Source organism: Vigna umbellata, chromosome 1 (genome assembly GCF_029865625.1).
Source record: "Vigna umbellata cultivar VRB3 chromosome 1, Vumbellata_1.0, whole genome shotgun sequence".
In the NCBI taxonomy this organism is placed as follows: Eukaryota; Viridiplantae; Streptophyta; class Magnoliopsida; order Fabales; family Fabaceae; genus Vigna; species Vigna umbellata.
Window position 1 is genome coordinate 104,246,364 of NC_142165.1, and position 19,103 is coordinate 104,265,466.

General features: G+C 30.8%; 2 protein-coding genes across 2 annotated transcripts; both read right to left on the bottom strand.

Moving 5' to 3' along the window:
• Nucleotides 1-2,119: 2,119 nt before the first annotated feature.
• LOC148207031 (uncharacterized) lies at nucleotides 2,120-3,271 on the bottom strand. Its single transcript, XM_088116631.1, has one exon. The coding sequence runs from the start codon at nucleotides 3,269-3,271 to the stop codon at nucleotides 2,120-2,122; it is 1,152 nt and encodes a 383-aa protein (XP_087972757.1).
• A 121-nt stretch (nucleotides 3,272-3,392) lies between these two features.
• On the bottom strand, nucleotides 3,393-6,035 carry LOC148207032 (uncharacterized). The gene is made up of 6 exons (XM_088109415.1): nucleotides 5,583-6,035; nucleotides 5,267-5,492; nucleotides 4,744-5,191; nucleotides 4,274-4,631; nucleotides 3,576-4,189; nucleotides 3,393-3,396 (listed from the first exon to the last, which is right to left on the bottom strand). Exons 1-6 carry the CDS (start codon nucleotides 6,033-6,035, stop codon nucleotides 3,393-3,395), a joined length of 2,103 nt encoding a protein of 700 aa, XP_087965541.1.
• Nucleotides 6,036-19,103: the final 13,068 nt, after the last annotated feature.

The following is a 19,103-nucleotide window of genomic DNA, read 5'->3' on the forward strand; positions in this document are numbered from 1 at the left end:
TTTCTATTTCAGAGAGGAGTTTGGAGTTATATCGAAAATAAAACAAAAAAATCCCATTCACCATTTATTTATTTTTGACTTTATATTTTTCTACAATGTCCATTAGTTCAACCTCAAATCATGTTTTGTCCTAAAATGTTAATATCACAAATATTTTACACTCAAATTTTACAAATAAAATGTTTCAGATGATATAAAACATTTGAATTAATTTGATTTTTTTATACAATAAATGAAATTTGACTTTAAAAAAAGAGCACAAAACATCACTTTAATTATTTTTTTTTTATATGAAAGATGAAATTTGAAATTTATAAACATTAATGTTTCAAGATGGTAGGAATCAGGCTTGTAGACAGTGTTCAAAACTATTGATAATTTTCAACGTATTTGTTCTTATCATTCGAGTGTCTTTGTATTTTGTGGTTGAACGGATTATTTTGTGGTTGAACGTGTTATTTTGTGGTTTAACGAGTGTTGATAGTGAACTGTTCAACTTCTATATAGTTCAAAGTTTGCTTGAATGATATCTACAAGAAATGTTCTAATTTTAAATTTAATATATAATCGATCGTTTAACAAGTAATGTAATTATGTATGTTATGTATATGCGTATGAAAATCATATTTTAAAACTTTATTTATAAGGGTTATAATGAGTTTTGTATATTTTTTATCTAATCATTGTCTAATTATATCTTAATTACTTTTTATTATTTATAAAATTCAATTATATTTAATTTATATTAACGTACCGGTATTGATGAACGTAGACTACATATCAATACATCTATTTCAGTTACACGTTGTTGTTGTCCTTGTTCTCATCTCATATGGTCCACCTAAGCACTAATATATTAAAATGAACAGAAATTTGAAAAGTACTTAGGAGAATTAGTGAAAGTAATGTTATTTTCATTCAGTACCTAACTTTTGAAAGATACTCGAGTTCATGCGCAACAGTATTGTGATTAAATTAAGGGTTAATTTGATGAACTTCTCATTCACGTATACTTGGTACATACATACACTGTAAATACGTATAATCGGAGGTACAGCAAAGGAGGAAGAGAACCGGTAAAAAAGAAGAAGACAAAAGAGAATGGTTGTTTGCCAGATATGCAATTTTGTCGTCTCATGTAGTTTTTTTTTTTTTTTCTGGTGTTGTTTGTATTGAGTTTTGTTGTCTGGTTTGTGGCATCTGGTGTGTGTGTTCACGGATGGATTGAAAAGAGGTTTATGGATAGATATATAGCAGAATGAAAAGAGAGAGTGATGCAGGAGTAGCAGGGACCCCAACACATGCATTAACTGTACAATTGTACCTTCTTTCCACATGCATACTCCCTCTCTTCTCTCTTTCTCCATTGTTCTCCTTATCAATAGTCAACTTTCTTATACTTTCACCACTTTATTAAAATAGAAATAGACCTTCAAACTTTTACATTTATTATTAATATAACTAAGAATTATTATAATATTTTCGTTTTTTTCATATTTTGTTTGCTTTAGTGTCTTCTGTTTTTTATATGTCTTTTTCTGTTGTACTTAAGTTAATATATGTATAAATAAAAAGTTATATGATAAACCTGTAACAATAAATAAAGCATATTTTAAAAATCTTATCTATTAACTTCTAGGCTGTGTTCTTTTTAAGGGATTTAAGGGAGATGATTTGGGGGAGATGATTTGAGTGGATTTGAGTGGATTTGAGGGTAATTTTTTTGTTGTTTTTTTGAGTGGATTTGAGGTTAATTGAGAGTGGATTTGGAAGGAAAGTTTGTGAGAATTAGTGTAGGATTTGATTGATGTGATTGATTTTAAAAATTAGTTTAATTGGTAGAAAATGTAGATTACCAAATTGCCCTTCTTATAAAAGTATTATAAAATGGTATTTTGTAATGTTATATTTAATTGTAAAAAAGTTTATAAAGAGATAAAAAATTATTAATAATTGTTTAAAATATTGTTTAAAAATTAAAAAAGTTATAATGTAGTAAAATAAATATATTTTAAAATGTTTAGGGAAATTATAACATAACTTAAGATTTCAAAGTCACATACAAACCACAATAAAGACATTGAAGTCATGGAATACATTATCGGAAATACAAATATTCTTAATCGTCTAAACGGTGAAGAATCGAGTTCACATTTTGATTAAGGTTAGCAAATTGGCGGTTCATGTCTAGGGAGAGGTTTGCCAAGTTATCTTCAATACGTTGTACCCGCACCTGCATTTGTTCCATACCCTGCATCCTATGTCTCAAGTCTTGTACTCCATCCCACATTTGAGTTATCATGTTAGCATTTGATAGAGGTGGAGGAGGCTGCACAGGGTTTTGATGAGGGTGTGGTTGGTCTTCTTCTTCATCATCATCCAGATCGTGTTGCCAAGCACCGTTGACATAAACAATTTTCATCCTCTTCAAAGAATTGATAGAAAAGTGATGTCGGGACCCTATTTGAGTGCTGGGATCGGCTGAGACGTCAACTCCACAATATTGCATGATGTGTGTGATAAGGACACCGTATGGGAGGGCTGTGTCACTGACCTTGCATTTAAGCATATGCTGCATGATGTGATGAGGCCAATTGATAGGTATATTATTTTTCAGCACCCATATCATAAAAATATCTTCGTGCAATAACCTGGCATAATTCCCTGCTCGTGGAGTCAACATATGCACAATAATATAATGGAGAAGCCGATCATGGATATTCAAACAACCAACGGTTAAAACACCTTGACCACCCTCCAAATCTGGTATAACCATAGTAGCTAATGCCATGTCGCGGTCATATGGAAAATCGTCTGGGATATTTGAGTAACATAATTTCTGACCGTCGTACTTCAAGTTAGCTACAGTCAACCAATCAGCAGGTTTGAATCTAATTTTTCTCCTGTTCACCTCAGTGACCAAATATCCATTTGCAGATATCTTCAGATTTGAATAAAATACTTTGATTAAATCCGGATAGTAGGGTCCCTCTAATGTCAGAAATTGGCTCAATCCTTGAAATAGAAGATGCTGCTGGAAAAATAACCCTGAACCGGTAAATGAATCAAAATTCATTATCTTGGGAGGAACTATAGTCCTTGTACAGAAATCAGCTGCATAGTTTTCCATTTGATGACTGTGTGTGAAAAAACGACGCTGATCTAATTGCTCCTCTACAGATGGTCTTACAATGGGTGCATCTTCTGCCTCAGTGAGAGTTTCTTTTCCCTTACGTGTTTTTCTTGCCCTTTTTGTTGATGATGAGGCCATCTGATAATTTCTTCAACAAATCAATTCATTAAAATAAGAACAAAGTACATCATAACATATTACGTATATTTCATAATAACAGTGCATAACATTAAACATAAGAACAAATGTCATACTATGGTCACCTACAACAGAACTACAAAATGACATCGAAAGCACAAATATAATAATTCATAAATAAATTACTGATACACAATTTCATTTAATACTAATAGAAGTCTGATACGAAGATTCCTAACAGTCACCGCCCGATATCATTTTTAATAATTTATTCCACCGCTTATGTGGTGGCAGTCCCATTAACCTCTTTGTACATGTGGGGTTTCCACATAAGAAATCATAACATTGGTCCAGGAAATTCTCGTCAGCAATGTTCATAGAAGTCAACATTTCATAAATGTCTGCCTCTGTATATGTGTAAGTCGGGTTGCGACGGAGTATTTGATTTCTTTCTTCCATTGCTGACACTTGACGCACGGCTGCATCAGAGATCACACCAAAATGAACATTTGATGAACTTAAGACATTTGCAAACCCATCCAGACTAGTCGTCAACTTATCAAATTGAGAATCAATAGAATCCACCATAGGTGCCTTCCTTTTCGAGCCTCGTGAGGAAGAAGTCCCACCAGATGGGACAGAAGGCACAGATTGAGTCTGGCCCGGACTATATTCATCAACAGATGGTGGAGGCGATGGTGGAGTTGGGTCTCTGTATCCTGTCCACTGAGACTGTTCTGGAATGTACTCCACATTTTGATTCAAATCAACAGTTACATGAGGACCAACACGTTGTCTTCGAGCTTGACGAGCAGTTCGAACACCACTCCCGGTAGCTCGATCAGCTGCCCATAACTCCACCATCAAATCGTAGTGCTTTATACTGTTCACTCTCCACTTCGCCGCAGATGGCCGCGACTGCATCAACAAAGACAATAAACACACTGCTTCATATTAAGTATATTAAGGATCAACACAATAAATAAGTATTTTTATAAATACCTGAATCAGGTCAAGCCAGACTTCGTCCTCGGCATGAAATGTCATAGTTACTGGATTCCAAGCAAATCCGCTCAATCCAGAGAACAAGTCATGCACCTCACGCCATTTATCCTTTAACACTTTCTGACGATTTTTCACATTATTTTTTGTAACTGCTACATACCCAGCGCTGTGCAGATGATCAACTATGTTAGTATATGCTTGGGTTGTCCAACTTCCATCAACCCTATTACCCATTCTTGATTCCTCGATCATGCAGTGTAGTAGACGTGCGTCCATGTCCTCTGTCCATTTCATAAACTCTCTAGTAGGACCAGAGGACGGCATGGCGGGTGCCTTACCCCTATTCATTTTATACCTAAAGAGTCAAGAAATATTTTGTAAGTTAACATAAAACATCCTTAATAATATGTTCTTGTCATACAGATAAAAATAAATTAAAATACAATACAATCAAATACAATAACTACGATGCTTGGTAATCACGCCACATTTGATCAGCTATACAATCCCTAATACTACTTCCAATCCTATGGTCCTCTTCTCTAACTTGAGATGAAGTCCCATCATGTTCTTCCCTTTCATTTAACTCGTTATCAACTTCATCGAGTAAGGAGTCATCGTTATCCACGCCCCGAAGGAAGTTGTGTAATATACAACAAGCTAGTATGATATTAGTCATCGTCTCTAATCCATAATGCGGTTCAGTGCCACTTCCAATGATTGGGAATCTTTTTTTCAACACACCGAAAGTTCTTTCAATTACGTTTCTCAACGACGAGTGCCGATGATTAAACAACTCCCGTGCGTTTTGTGGTCCTCTGCGTGTATATTCTTTTAAGTGATATCTGACGCCTCTGTATGGAGTCAAAATTGTGCTTTTCAACATGAAACCTGCATCACCCAGGTAGTATTTTCCTACAACTTTCCAGATACAAAGGTAATTAGTCACTACTAAATAATTTCATGGACATGGATTGTTTACACACTGACCTTGGGGGATAACCAACGGATCATCTCGATCAAGAGCATTTTTTAATATTCTTGAATCGGATGCAGTGCCTTCCCATCCAGCAAGAACGTACGTGAATTTCATGTCAAAGTCACACGCCGCAAAGACATTTTGTGTTGGCCAATCTTTTCTTCCTCGAAATCTCGGAGCTTCAGAACTTGGAACCCTTACCCTGACATGAGTACCGTCTATGGCCCCCAAACAATCCTAAACAAAAAAATATTAACTTATCATATGTCACAGAATTTGTTATCGTCCTTGTTCAAATAACAATAACAGATGTAATGGAATCAGTACCTTAAAGTACGGATAAAATCGACTGTTGTTCAACACATGTGGATGAACCTCATTTCCTGATGGTTGTATTAGAAATTCTGATTCTAAACTTATGATAGCGTCCAACACATTGTGAAAGTGTTTGCTGACCGTCGAACCTGATCGATGAAAGAAAAAGGCCACACTGCGATTCTTAACATTATGACCAATTATATGAAGAAATTCAGCAACTTGTTCTTCCACGGTCGACCGAATTGCGTCCTTGACTAACCCAGTTGATCTTACTCTCTCACAAAGATTAATAAATGCCTCTGGACCCATCCTAATAATGTCGCGGCAACGATGAGTATGCACAAGATATGACATTAACTGCTCCCTACGACGGTCTCTATCAGGTAGGTAATTGCTTACACTACTGGAATCAGTGGAGTACATATTCAAGATACTCAATGCGTGTCCAACAATGCATAACATTGTGATTTTTTTTTTTTTTGCCGCTAGTGATGTGGTTATTTGTAAGTGTGACGTATCATTCCTATAATCTTGAAGTCTACACCGACCACATCATCATCTACATCTTCGCGGTCCAGATATGATAAATCTATATGTTCCTCCATCTATATTTACTTAAACAATTACACATACTATTTTAAAAATTTAAAATTCATATATTCATTGAATAAAATACAAATATACATTAATACATTCAACTAATAATTATAAAAAAATAATTATTAACATAATACCACAAACACATTTAATATCTTTCTTATTAACTACTTACATATACGTATAACAAATTCAATTAATATTTCAAATATTATTACATTAATATATTTAATAAAATACAAATATAAATGAACATAAAATATATGAAATAAATAATCTTATACTTCTAAGGTACACATGTCCATGACTCATTTAAATAATTACAACAAACGGCAATAATGTAAAATACTTACCTGTTGAAGACGTATATGCACACTTGAAGTTGAAGATGCTTTCACCAACAACTAATCAACCACACTGGAAACTCTTTCCTATCAAACCAAGTGAAATAGAATTGGGTCAATAACTCATACTACACTCATCACAACTAATTAGTATATGCTTTGATTTTTAACAGAGAAAACCAACAATTCACTTACATAATGTTAAATACTTACCTCTTCAACACGTTAAACACCTATATGCACTTTGAGCAACAACTAAGCAACCACACAGTTAACTCTTTCCTACGAAAGGAAGAAAAAAAAAGGGGTTAATAACTCATACTTCTCCAATCCAACTAATGATACTTTGCTTTCATGTTTAACAAACAAAACCAGCACAACAATGATACATATTTTCATGCAATAGAAAACCATGTTCTTCCTTGACCTCCACCAGATTTGGTACCTTTGGACTGCCAAATCTCCACCACCTTCACGCTTCTTGCTCCACCACGATAAACACCGCAATTCGTAGTGAACACCTGCATCACAAACCCACTGTCAGAGCATGATAGATCACCCACTACAATCCACTCCTCATATAATCAGTCCATAGTGTGCTTCTCCATCATTGTTTCAACAGAACTCTATCTAACCAAACAGCACCAGGGAAGCTCTGTAATCGGTTACAACTTCACGTAACCGATTACAGGAAACAATGGTTTTCTTCACTTTTCTGTAACCGCAACACCATGCCTTGTAACCGGTTACGCACTGTTCACCATCTTCTCCAACACGCACTTACCACCTCTCTGCACCCAGCTCTTGAAGCTCCTCAACACCCACATATTGAAGCCCCTCAACGTGCACCAGGCAGCAGCAACCAAACAGCACCAGGGAAGCTCTGTAATCGGTTACAACTTCACGTAACCGATTACAGGAAACAATGGTTTTCTTCATTTTTCTGTAACCGCAACACCATGCCTTGTAACCGGTTACGCACTGTTCACCATCTTCTCCAACACGCACTTGCACTTTGTTCATCTTCAACAACCACGTCCTGCATTCTTTTCACACGCAGATGGTGCTTCTTCCTCCTCTTATACAACATGCAAATCAAAACAAACTTAAACCCTATGATAAACCACCATGGTATGATACTCACCTATGCACTTGCTGTTCTTCTTCTCGGGAAAACCTTCTTCTCTTGTCTGAGCTTACACCGGACAACAATCCCTTTGCACACAGCTTATCTTCTTCGTCTGAGCAAATGGTTCTTCTCTTCTTCCTCGTCTGAGCTAACACACACAGCGTACCAGTATCTCTTCGCACACAACTCAGCGCACACAACTCACACAACTCAGCACTATCAAGCAAAGCAAATGTAGGAACTTCTTACCCCTCAATAAATTGAACCACCCACAACCAACCACATATTAATTCTCGGGTCAATGGCACTGTGCACTTTCACTGTGTGGCTCCAGGAATCTTCCCTGTTCAATGCATGCGTGTATGAAGCACCGTAGCAACAGCTCTCCGTAGCTCAGCTCAGGAATCTTTCCTGTTCACTGCCCACGCCTCCACGCCAAACTAAGCATTCTCGTGTATGCACAGTGTAAAGCAAACAGTGATGGTGGAGTGTTTTCGATTTGTTTGATATATACCTTCACCCTGTAATCGGTTACCCTTTGATGTAATCGGTTATTTGGTGCATGAGTGCAATCCATTTACGTATACGTATGAGGAATTTAATAAAAGGTGCAGGGCAAAGTCGACATTTCAGTCTAAATCAGTGCAAATCTTCGCACTTATGCGGGTGATAAAAATTGGATCAATCCCGCAAATCCGTCCGCGGTATTCCTCGTGAATCCTCTCATACGAACACGAGGGTTCTTTCAATTCGTCGCCCTGTAATCCGCGTGAACAGGAAAATCGGTTCATGCGAACACAGCGCTATACTCAATTTGTGAAACATATACTGTCACTATAGTATAGGTCATTTAGCCGTTCTCTGTTTATAGCAAATTTTTTTAGGGATTGATGGATCATCATCATTGATTTATAGGTTTTTTTTTACGTAAAATGTGAAGATTTGGAAAAGTGAATTATGTGTATTTGATCTACGATCCAATGGCAAAAGACTCAAGGAAAGTCACACTAACATGGAGAAATATATCATTCATATGTTATGAGTTTTTTTTTGAGTGATGTTTACAAAGTAATTATTTTTTCTTTTGTGGGTTGTGTTAATAGTGTGTTAATTTTATAAATTGATTTAAATATAATGATTGTATTTGGTGAATGTAAAGGTTAGAAAGACATTACTTTTTTTATATATAAATAATGAATCCTAATTTCAAAATATGAATGACGTAAAAGTAATAAATGCATAAGATTTGGATGTGTGTGTGAGTTGCTTTCAGTAGTAGCTTTCAATGATTCGGCATAATAGCTGGCATCACTGCTGTGTGTGGTAAGAAGCCATTGAAAGATGAAAAAAAACTGAACTGAAGTGCACATGTGCTGGTGGCCAACAGTTGCAGCTACTGAAACTACACACTTTTCGACTTCGGTAAGCATCGTTCATTGTTTTTCCACTTCTGCAATATGAAAAGGACCTAATAACATATTCAGCTTAAAAACCTTCACCATACAAATCATACATGCTTTCTTTTACTCGAATAAGGAGAAGAAATAGTTTTAAGGATTAACTTACTTGCAGCTGTGTCCATCAATGTATATATAGATTTATATTTTTTTAATCAAAGGTTACACTAACTTAATCATTCATTAAAAACAATTAAGTCAATTCATTATGACAAAATTTGCAAGTTAGCTAGGCTTTGCCCGTTATTTTGTTTTTTAAAAAATATAAAAACCCTGTGTTTAAAAAAAGGAATATGTTTTCTATTTTTAAAATTCAATTTCCAAAACCATGTCATACTTGTAGTGAAAAGAAAAAAAAAGTATCTTGTACTTAATAACCTCCCTGGACATACCTTCATCTTATCTTTGTTAATTATGGCAATAAACTTGTTTTTCCAATTTTGGAATTTTGAATTCCCTTGAAAATGAGAATAATAATAACAAGCTCACTTTTTGTCGCTTTAAATATATTGATGATGGAAACTTCTTGTCCTGGGTTATTATTGTCTTGTCCAAACAACATCCAATTTTCCTCAATTAAAAATAAGGTTTTTTTATAAGATAAAATTATGTTTTTCTTTTTAAACAAGTAATCACTGTGACTCGTGTCTTTTTCTATAATAATACCAATTGAACGTGATTCCATATTAAAAAGTAAAATAAATATATATAATTGATCATAATGAGTCCAGTCTATTAATTTAATTATTTAACTTTTAATCAGTGTGTCTCCCTCTTATCTTATTAGACACGATGATTACAAAGAATGTATATTATACTTTCACAACTCAAATTCTATCAATTAATTTAATTGAACTTATGAAAAAAATATATTAGTTCATACTGTGTCCCAATTTAATAAAAGCATAAATACCGCGTTAGAAAACTGAATAAAAAATGTTTTTAACAAATATTTTATTTAAACAATATTATATAGAGTTTTTCTTCTTGAACTCATGTTTTTTTGATAATTTTTATACAATAACTTATGTGGTAGTGTGATTAGTCCGTTTCAAATACACATACCAATAAAAAAGTGACAAATAGTCTGTTGTCAAAAAATTGTTAAAATATCATGATCCTTATTCATTGTTGTCAAGTAAACAGTTTGAGTATGATTGGTTACTAAAAAATGTGTTTGAGACTATTGAAAATGTTAGGATTAATACTAAATAAATAGAAATTTTTCATCTTTAGTAATTAATAATTATATAATTATCAGTTTAGTTTAACATTATTGTATTTTGACGATTTATAACAATATCAAACTCCGATTAAAAATATACAATGTACTAATTTATATATTATTTACAAAATATTCCAAATATTACATTTAAAATTTAAAAGTTTTTACAATAAAATCATATAAAACTATAGATATTTGGAGAGTTCATTTGGATATTTTTTATTACAAAATTATGTGATATCATTTCTTTTTATATCGAAACAAGATCAAAATATATTAAACAATAAGCCAGCTATAATATGTATATAATAATTTATTGTTTCAGTTGTTCAATAATGATATTCATTTCACTTATTTCATAGACTCAGCATAATTTATATAATTACAAACACTTTATGAAGCAATACACTCCGTATTGAAGGTTAGAGATTACTATCTATCAATATAATACTATATGTTTAACTATTAAGTATTTTTTTTCATAGTATTTACTGGTAGTTTAAAATATTAGTATATGGTTATTGTATTGTTTATGGTCGAGTCTCGTTTGCATTAATATTGATCTTAGAACAATATAGATTAGATTATAATATAAACACGTCTAATTTGCATTATATAAAATTATCACTATACAGTTTGACTAATTATCTATTTATTTATACAGACTATTTTATTATCATAATATGATTAAACAATTGTTTATATAAGATAAATGGATCATTGGGTCAAAATCCAAATGTATCCATTAACCACTCATGTAACATCCCAAATTCTCACATTGGATAATTCATAATTTATATATTGTAACATTACATTTACGGTAACATCCCGTAATCTCACCCTTTAAAATTTCCTAGTTGATATAAGTCTATACATGTAAAAATGTTCTAATTATAGTTTTTCTACTTCTCCCTTCCTTGGCACTGAGTGAGGCAACATTCCTTCATCTGCTCCCGTATAACGAATTATACGATCATCGCACATACCCAAACACAAACAAGTAGGGTGAGCTAACATGCAACCAATCATTTATGAAACATGCATGCAAACCTCATATAATAATTATGTCATACATACTCATACCATCATACAACAATCACATCCTACAAACACAAACAAGTAGGGTGAGCTAACATGCAACAAATCATTTATAAAACATATATAATTACCTTGATATAAACATCATATAATAATTATGTTCGACACTCTCATACCACAATTCCTATTAGACACTCGTCTCACAATACCCAATAGACACCACAATACCCAATAGACACTCATCCGGATGATACGTTGATGAGCGGTCACGGGAAGTTATGCACTTGTAATGACTTCTACTTCTTTTTTTTTAATATACTTTCAAAATACTTCATACCATTTACAAGGTTAATCCCCTCACTATGTCCAAAACCGGCACATAGACCAGGACCTCCTGCTCCTCTCACCACATAATTCATCCCTCTCTACTTGAGACTAGATGATTATTAGAGTATCAGGATAACCTCCAACTACGGGACCCTCAACATCAACATATACACAAATACCATAACATTTATTTAATCTCTCCACAAGACTCATACCATACTAATATTCCTCAACTCACATTATACCCTTACAAAATCTCCCCATACTACCCATAACATGTTCAGATGCATAAATTCAAATGCAGTATAATAAAATGCAATTATCACAATTATAATTCATAATTCCATATCTACCACAAAAATGAATTCATCAGACATTTCCATTCCAACAAGATATATTGCACAATATTTTAATAGTACAAAATCTGTTCAATAAGATTTAAGTTAAAAACTTGTCGAGTAGACTTCCAGGAAAGAGAGGTGCGTCACAATGGACAACTTAAGTACCAAATCTTTCCTTAGCCAAAGTGTTCCTCAACTAGTTTTTAACAAATTTCTTATTTACAGATTCAAAACAACAGCATATAATATTAACACCGAATTTCAATATAGATAAACATACAGTAAGCATTAACAGTATTCATACATAATTTCAAGATATGAATAGTAATAAAACAATACTAAGTCATAATATAAAAGCATAGAAATACTAAATCATAATATAAAAGCATAGAAAAGTTAGCTCCCCTACCTCTATTCCAGACGTCTCTTGCTCTGAATTTATTTCTCCGAAACCTTTCAGAACCTCTACCCTTCTTGCAACTAAAAATTTCTCTCTAACTTTCTCTCACTTGATTTCTCTTCTCTTGGTGCAGAATAATCTTCCCTCCCATGGTTATTTATAGTAAAAAAAATTTACTATTCATTAATATTTTAATATTATTTATTATTTTAATATTATTTAAAAATAATATTTCAATCATTTTCTCACCAAATCTGATCCTAATTTCTACCTACTACTTTCTTCCATGCTAAGAAATCCAAATGCTGAAAATTTATTTTTACTATTCACTTTTTACTATTTACTATTTACTTTTTACTATTTACTATTTACTTTTTACTATTCAATTTAAAAAATTTACTAAATAAGTTACCAAAAATTTGAACCTCTCCTTCTAAAATTACTATAATTTTATATCCAAAATTTACATTTTTCTATCCATTAAAATTATTATTACTAATAAAATACTAAAATTTACTACTATAAATATATATATATATATATATATATATATATTTTTTTTATGGGTCTTACATTCTCCCCAACACAAAAAAATTTTCGTCCTCGAAAATTCAAAAATTCGAAATAAAGTTATGATTATTTCACCTTATCTCCTAGTTTCCTTGTAAATTCATTTACTCTACTTATTTTGTGCATCAAATTTCTAGCATGTCAAATTTGAAATATATTCATGAAAAATTAAAATCATAAACCTTCAAAACACCTTTACTTGACACTTTTAGCCCTATGAAAACCACCATTAAACATACCTCAATTATAATGTGTTTCCCGAGATCAAAACCATATCCCAAGGATATTTAGTGTTAACCAAATCTCAAATTTTTATCTTATGCGAACTAAAAGTAAGTATAAACAAGTTCACTCACACACATCACTGGATAGAGATCAAGGTGCGACATATAAATCTTTACCCATCCTTTACATCGCCATTGAGGTTTGAATACTACCATATAACTATACCTGATGAAATTGCTCCAATCACAATCTACAACTTCTTAATTATTCCGAATTCCCTAATCACATTAGTATTGCAACCCTCCTTTTTATCCATTTCCAAACTCTTCTTCTTCCTTATCTTGCCATGTTCATAATAATATCAATTCAACCTACACTACCTCCACTAACTAAAATTTACAACCATAAATCATGACATTTTAATCCTATTAAAAATACCAAATATTTGTATAAGTCGAAAGCCAAAATTTTCGTACCTGGATTTTCTCCTCTACTCCTCATACCAAAATCATATATTCTCAAATCTTATCTCTAATACATTTACTAAAAAAAATCTAACCATCTCCTTTTAATAATCTATTTAGCTTAGAATCCTTCCAATACTTCATTCTTCTCTAAAGACCTCGTGTTCTCTTAACTTATAGATTTCTCCTCCTATTAAACTTTCTCATCTACTCTTCTTTGTCTAATATTTGATTTATTCTTAATCTACTTCAGTATTCCTATCCCTTTTTATTTTAAACTTTATCTTCAATTCTTCCACCATTTTCTTTCTTCAGATTCCAATCATCACTAATACATCAATCCATGTTACCAATCTCACACAATGCCACTCTGTTTCTCATCAATACTTCCTTCTCTTCTGACTTCTAACGTTACTGATATACTAAACCAAACTGATTTCTCAAATCTTGCCACATTCATGCTTATCCAAAGCTTCTCTTAATCTAGCCTTTGAACTCAACTCCTTTTTGTGAAACTTAAGATATCTCATCTATTAATTTGTTCTAGAAACTTCTAAAAATTTACTTCTAAACACCAACATCTTCACTCATCCATTGAAACTTAAACTCTAGTATTATATCTCCCTATCAAGGCTTTAACTAATTCTAATATATTTCCTCAAACCCTCATAATTAAGAAAGGAAAATCATCTATGGTAAAAGTCATGGTAGTTAGACACAATACTCTACTATCTAGATTTGGAGGAAATGATAAATTATACCATTTAGACTCAATTCTTCACAGAGAAGACACGGAAGACCCACAACACAGAGGTCATCCTAAGGACGAACTGCTCTGATACCATTAATGTAACATCCCAAATTCTCACATTGGATAATTCATAATTTATATATTGTAACATTACATTTACGGTAACATCCCGTAATCTCACCCTTTAAAATTTCCTAGTTGATATAAGTCTATACATGTAAAAATGTTCTAATTATAGTTTTTCTACTTCTCCCTTCCTTGGCACTGAGTGAGGCAACATTGCTTCATCTGCTCCCGTATAACGAATTATACGATCATCGCACATACCCAAACACAAACAAGTAGGGTGAGCTAACATGCAACCAATCATTTATGAAACATGCATGCAAACCTCATATAATAATTATGTCATACATACTCATACCATCATACAACAATCACATCCTACAAACACAAACAAGTAGGGTGAGCTAACATGCAACAAATCATTTATAAAACATATATAATTACCTTGATATAAACATCATATAATAATTATGTTCGACACTCTCATACCACAATTCCTATTAGACACTCGTCTCACAATACCCAATAGACACCACAATACCCAATAGACACTCATCCGGATGATACGTTGATGAGCGGTCACGGGAAGTTATGCACTTGTAATGACTTCTACTTCTTTTTTTTTAATATACTTTCAAAATACTTCATACCATTTACAAGGTTAATCCCCTCACTATGTCCAAAACCGGCACATAGACCAGGACCTCCTGCTCCTCTCACCACATAATTCATCCCTCTCTACTTGAGACTAGATGATTATTAGAGTATCAGGATAACCTCCAACTACGGGACCCTCAACATCAACATATACACAAATACCATAACATTTATTTAATCTCTCCACAAGACTCATACCATACTAATATTCCTCAACTCACATTATACCCTTACAAAATCTCCCCATACTACCCATAACATGTTCAGATGCATAAATTCAAATGCAGTATAATAAAATGCAATTATCACAATTATAATTCATAATTCCATATCTACCACAAAAATGAATTCATCAGACATTTCCATTCCAACAAGATATATTGCACAATATTTTAATAGTACAAAATCTGTTCAATAAGATTTAAGTTAAAAACTTGTCGAGTAGACTTCCAGGAAAGAGAGGTGTGTCACAATGGACAACTTAAGTACCAAATCTTTCCTTAGCCAAAGTGTTCCTCAACTAGTTTTTAACAAATTTCTTATTTACAGATTCAAAACAACAGCATATAATATTAACACCGAATTTCAATATAGATAAACATACAGTAAGCATTAACAGTATTCATACATAATTTCAAGATATGAATAGTAATAAAACAATACTAAGTCATAATATAAAAGCATAGAAATACTAAATCATAATATAAAAGCATAGAAAAGTTAGCTCCCCTACCTCTATTCCAGACGTCTCTTGCTCTGAATTTATTTCTCCGAAACCTTTCAGAACCTCTACCCTTCTTGCAACTAAAAATTTCTCTCTAACTTTCTCTCACTTGATTTCTCTTCTCTTGGTGCAGAATAATCTTCCCTCCCATGGTTATTTATAGTAAAAAAAATTTACTATTCATTAATATTTTAATATTATTTATTATTTTAATATTATTTAAAAATAATATTTCAATCATTTTCTCACCAAATCTGATCCTAATTTCTACCTACTACTTTCTTCCATGCTAAGAAATCCAAATGCTGAAAATTTATTTTTACTATTCACTTTTTACTATTTACTATTTACTTTTTACTATTTACTATTTACTTTTTACTATTCAATTTAAAAAATTTACTAAATAAGTTACCAAAAATTTGAACCTCTCCTTCTAAAATTACTATAATTTTATATCCAAAATTTACATTTTTCTATCCATTAAAATTATTATTACTAATAAAATACTAAAATTTACTACTATAAATATAATATATATATATATATATATATATATAATATATATATATATATATATTTTTATGGGTCTTACAACTCACAAACACAAAAAATTATATATTATTATATATAATATAATATATATATATATATATATATATATATATATTACAATTGTCAAGGTATTTTATTTATGTTTTCATTAACTACACGTTTAATATTTTGTTGAGGTGAGAGATTGACTTAAATGTTAGATTGTCTTTTGTAGACATAACTCTTATTCATTTTATGGAAGACAAATACACAAGAAGATTGAAGGTTGAAGAAGTTATTTAAATAAAATTTAATGTAAAATACAAATATAAATAAATTAATCTTGTTAAAAACATTTGTATAATATTTATATAAAAATAAATTTCATTCCAATTTAAAGAGAGATGAAATTGTTTAGAACTGAATTGAAACAAAATAAAAATACAAGTAAAGTTATCAACTTGACTTATGGTTTATGGTCAGTCATAACCCATCATTGAAAAAATCTCCTTTTAGGAGACCCTTCAAGTGAGACAAAAAAAAATAGTCTCCAAAACCCATCTCAAGTAAATTAGGGTTAGGTTTAAAGTGAGTTTAGCTTTATTACAAAACATTAATTAACTTTTAAAATAATTTTATTTATGTACATATATGAAATTATATATCTTATTAGATAGAATAATATGTTGTAATTTTATTATATTTAAATCATTATTTTTATATAATATTTACTATTATGTTATTAAATAAAATATATAATATATAGTTTAATGCAATTATTGACTATAATCTAATTATTAATTTTATCAATTTCTTAGAGAATAAAATTTATAATAATTAATAAAACAGTACATAGTACATTGTGATAAAGTTTCAAACACGATAGAAGAAACATGGAGTCTAACCAAAATGTTAGAATATTAGATTAATTATAATAAAATCTGCACTAGAGTTTTTTATAATTACTAAATATTATATATATATATATATATATATATATATATATATATATATGTTTAATTGCTTGTTTTGTCCCCAGTTTCGTTGAAGTGTGTCAAGTTCGTCCATCCTTTTAAAAAAATTGCAATTTCGTCTACACATGGTTTAAAAGTGTCAATTGCATCCAAACGTAGAAAAATTTGTCTCAATCAAGTCCTTTCCGTTAAATAGACAGAAACGGCGTTAACTTTCTGTACATATATACCCTTCTTTAAATAAAAAATAATGTTTAATAATATAAAAGGACAAAAACAACATATATGTATTATTGTGTAAATATATCTAACCAAAATATATTGTTTTTTGTTTGGCACTCAGTTTCAAAAGAATATTAAATTAATAAAAATATTGTAATAAAGTTAAATACATATAAATTTTGTAAAAATTCAATAGTATTTAAATAAATTTAATAAATAAAAATAAAATATAGACGAAAAGAGAGAAAACGAGAGCTTATGAAATAAAAAGTTAATTTTTGTATGAATTGTTAGTTGGCAGTTTTTTTTAATATCTATAGTGTGTTTTCTTTTTACTGTCACACAAATATTATTATTTATTAATAATTTGTTTCAATTTTTGTAAATCTTGACTAAAAAAATTCAACAATTGATTGTTTTACTTTTAAATAATTGTATGTATTAGTAATTGAAATATTTCATCCGAATAAAAATATTTAAATTTAAATTTACTTATCAAATAAATAATGAAAAATAAAATAATTTAAACTAATATCAATTTAAATTCAATATATTTAAATGTATCCTTGAAAAATCTCTATATCAAAGCAAAGTAAAATTAAACAAAATACTTACAATTTACATGTACCAATTGTCAGAAAGTTTCAATTCAAAAGTCTATTTAAAATTTCTCTATTTTCTTTCCTAGTTTAAACATAAAAATGTTTGTTTTTGAATTCTGTTAATTGAAGTTTACTGTATGTTTCTTCTAGATTTTTTAATTTACGAAACTTAAAAATTATATTGCTAATATAAGTTAAAAGAACTCTGGTTAATTTATTTGTTTGTAAGATAAATAGATTTAATATTTTTTTTTAGGAAAAGATATGTATATAGTGTAACGAGATAACTGTCTGACCATAGTGTTTTTTCCAAACAAAAAAATAAAGATAAAAAGAAATTGTTATGATGGTAGGATTAACAATCTTTAATAATTGTTTAATGTTGAACAAAGTAAGTGAGAGGAACTAACACTTTTCTGTAATTGAATGATTAAACATTCTCTCTCCAACTCTTGAAATGCACAAAAAATGTTATCCATGGATATTATAATATATTTTTTTAATAAATTATTTAAAATTTATTGCTTATGACTATGTGGCTGACACACATACAAATTTTTAAAATATTGAAGGGTGTTCTGACAAAAGCAAATTTTTCTACGTTTGGATGAATGCAATTGACACTTTTAAATCATGTGTGGACGAAATTGCAACTTTTTTAAAAAGGTGAAGGAACTTGACACACTTCAACTAAACTAGGGACAAAGCAAACAATTAAATCATATATATATTATTAAAGAGAAATAAGTAATTGGTAGAATTTACATATAAATTCAAGTCATATATTACAAAAATAGCAAAAAAAAGACCACATAATAATAAAATCCATAAACTTATTATTCATAAATTCATTATTTTAATTTGAAATGTCTTATTTAGTTTTGAG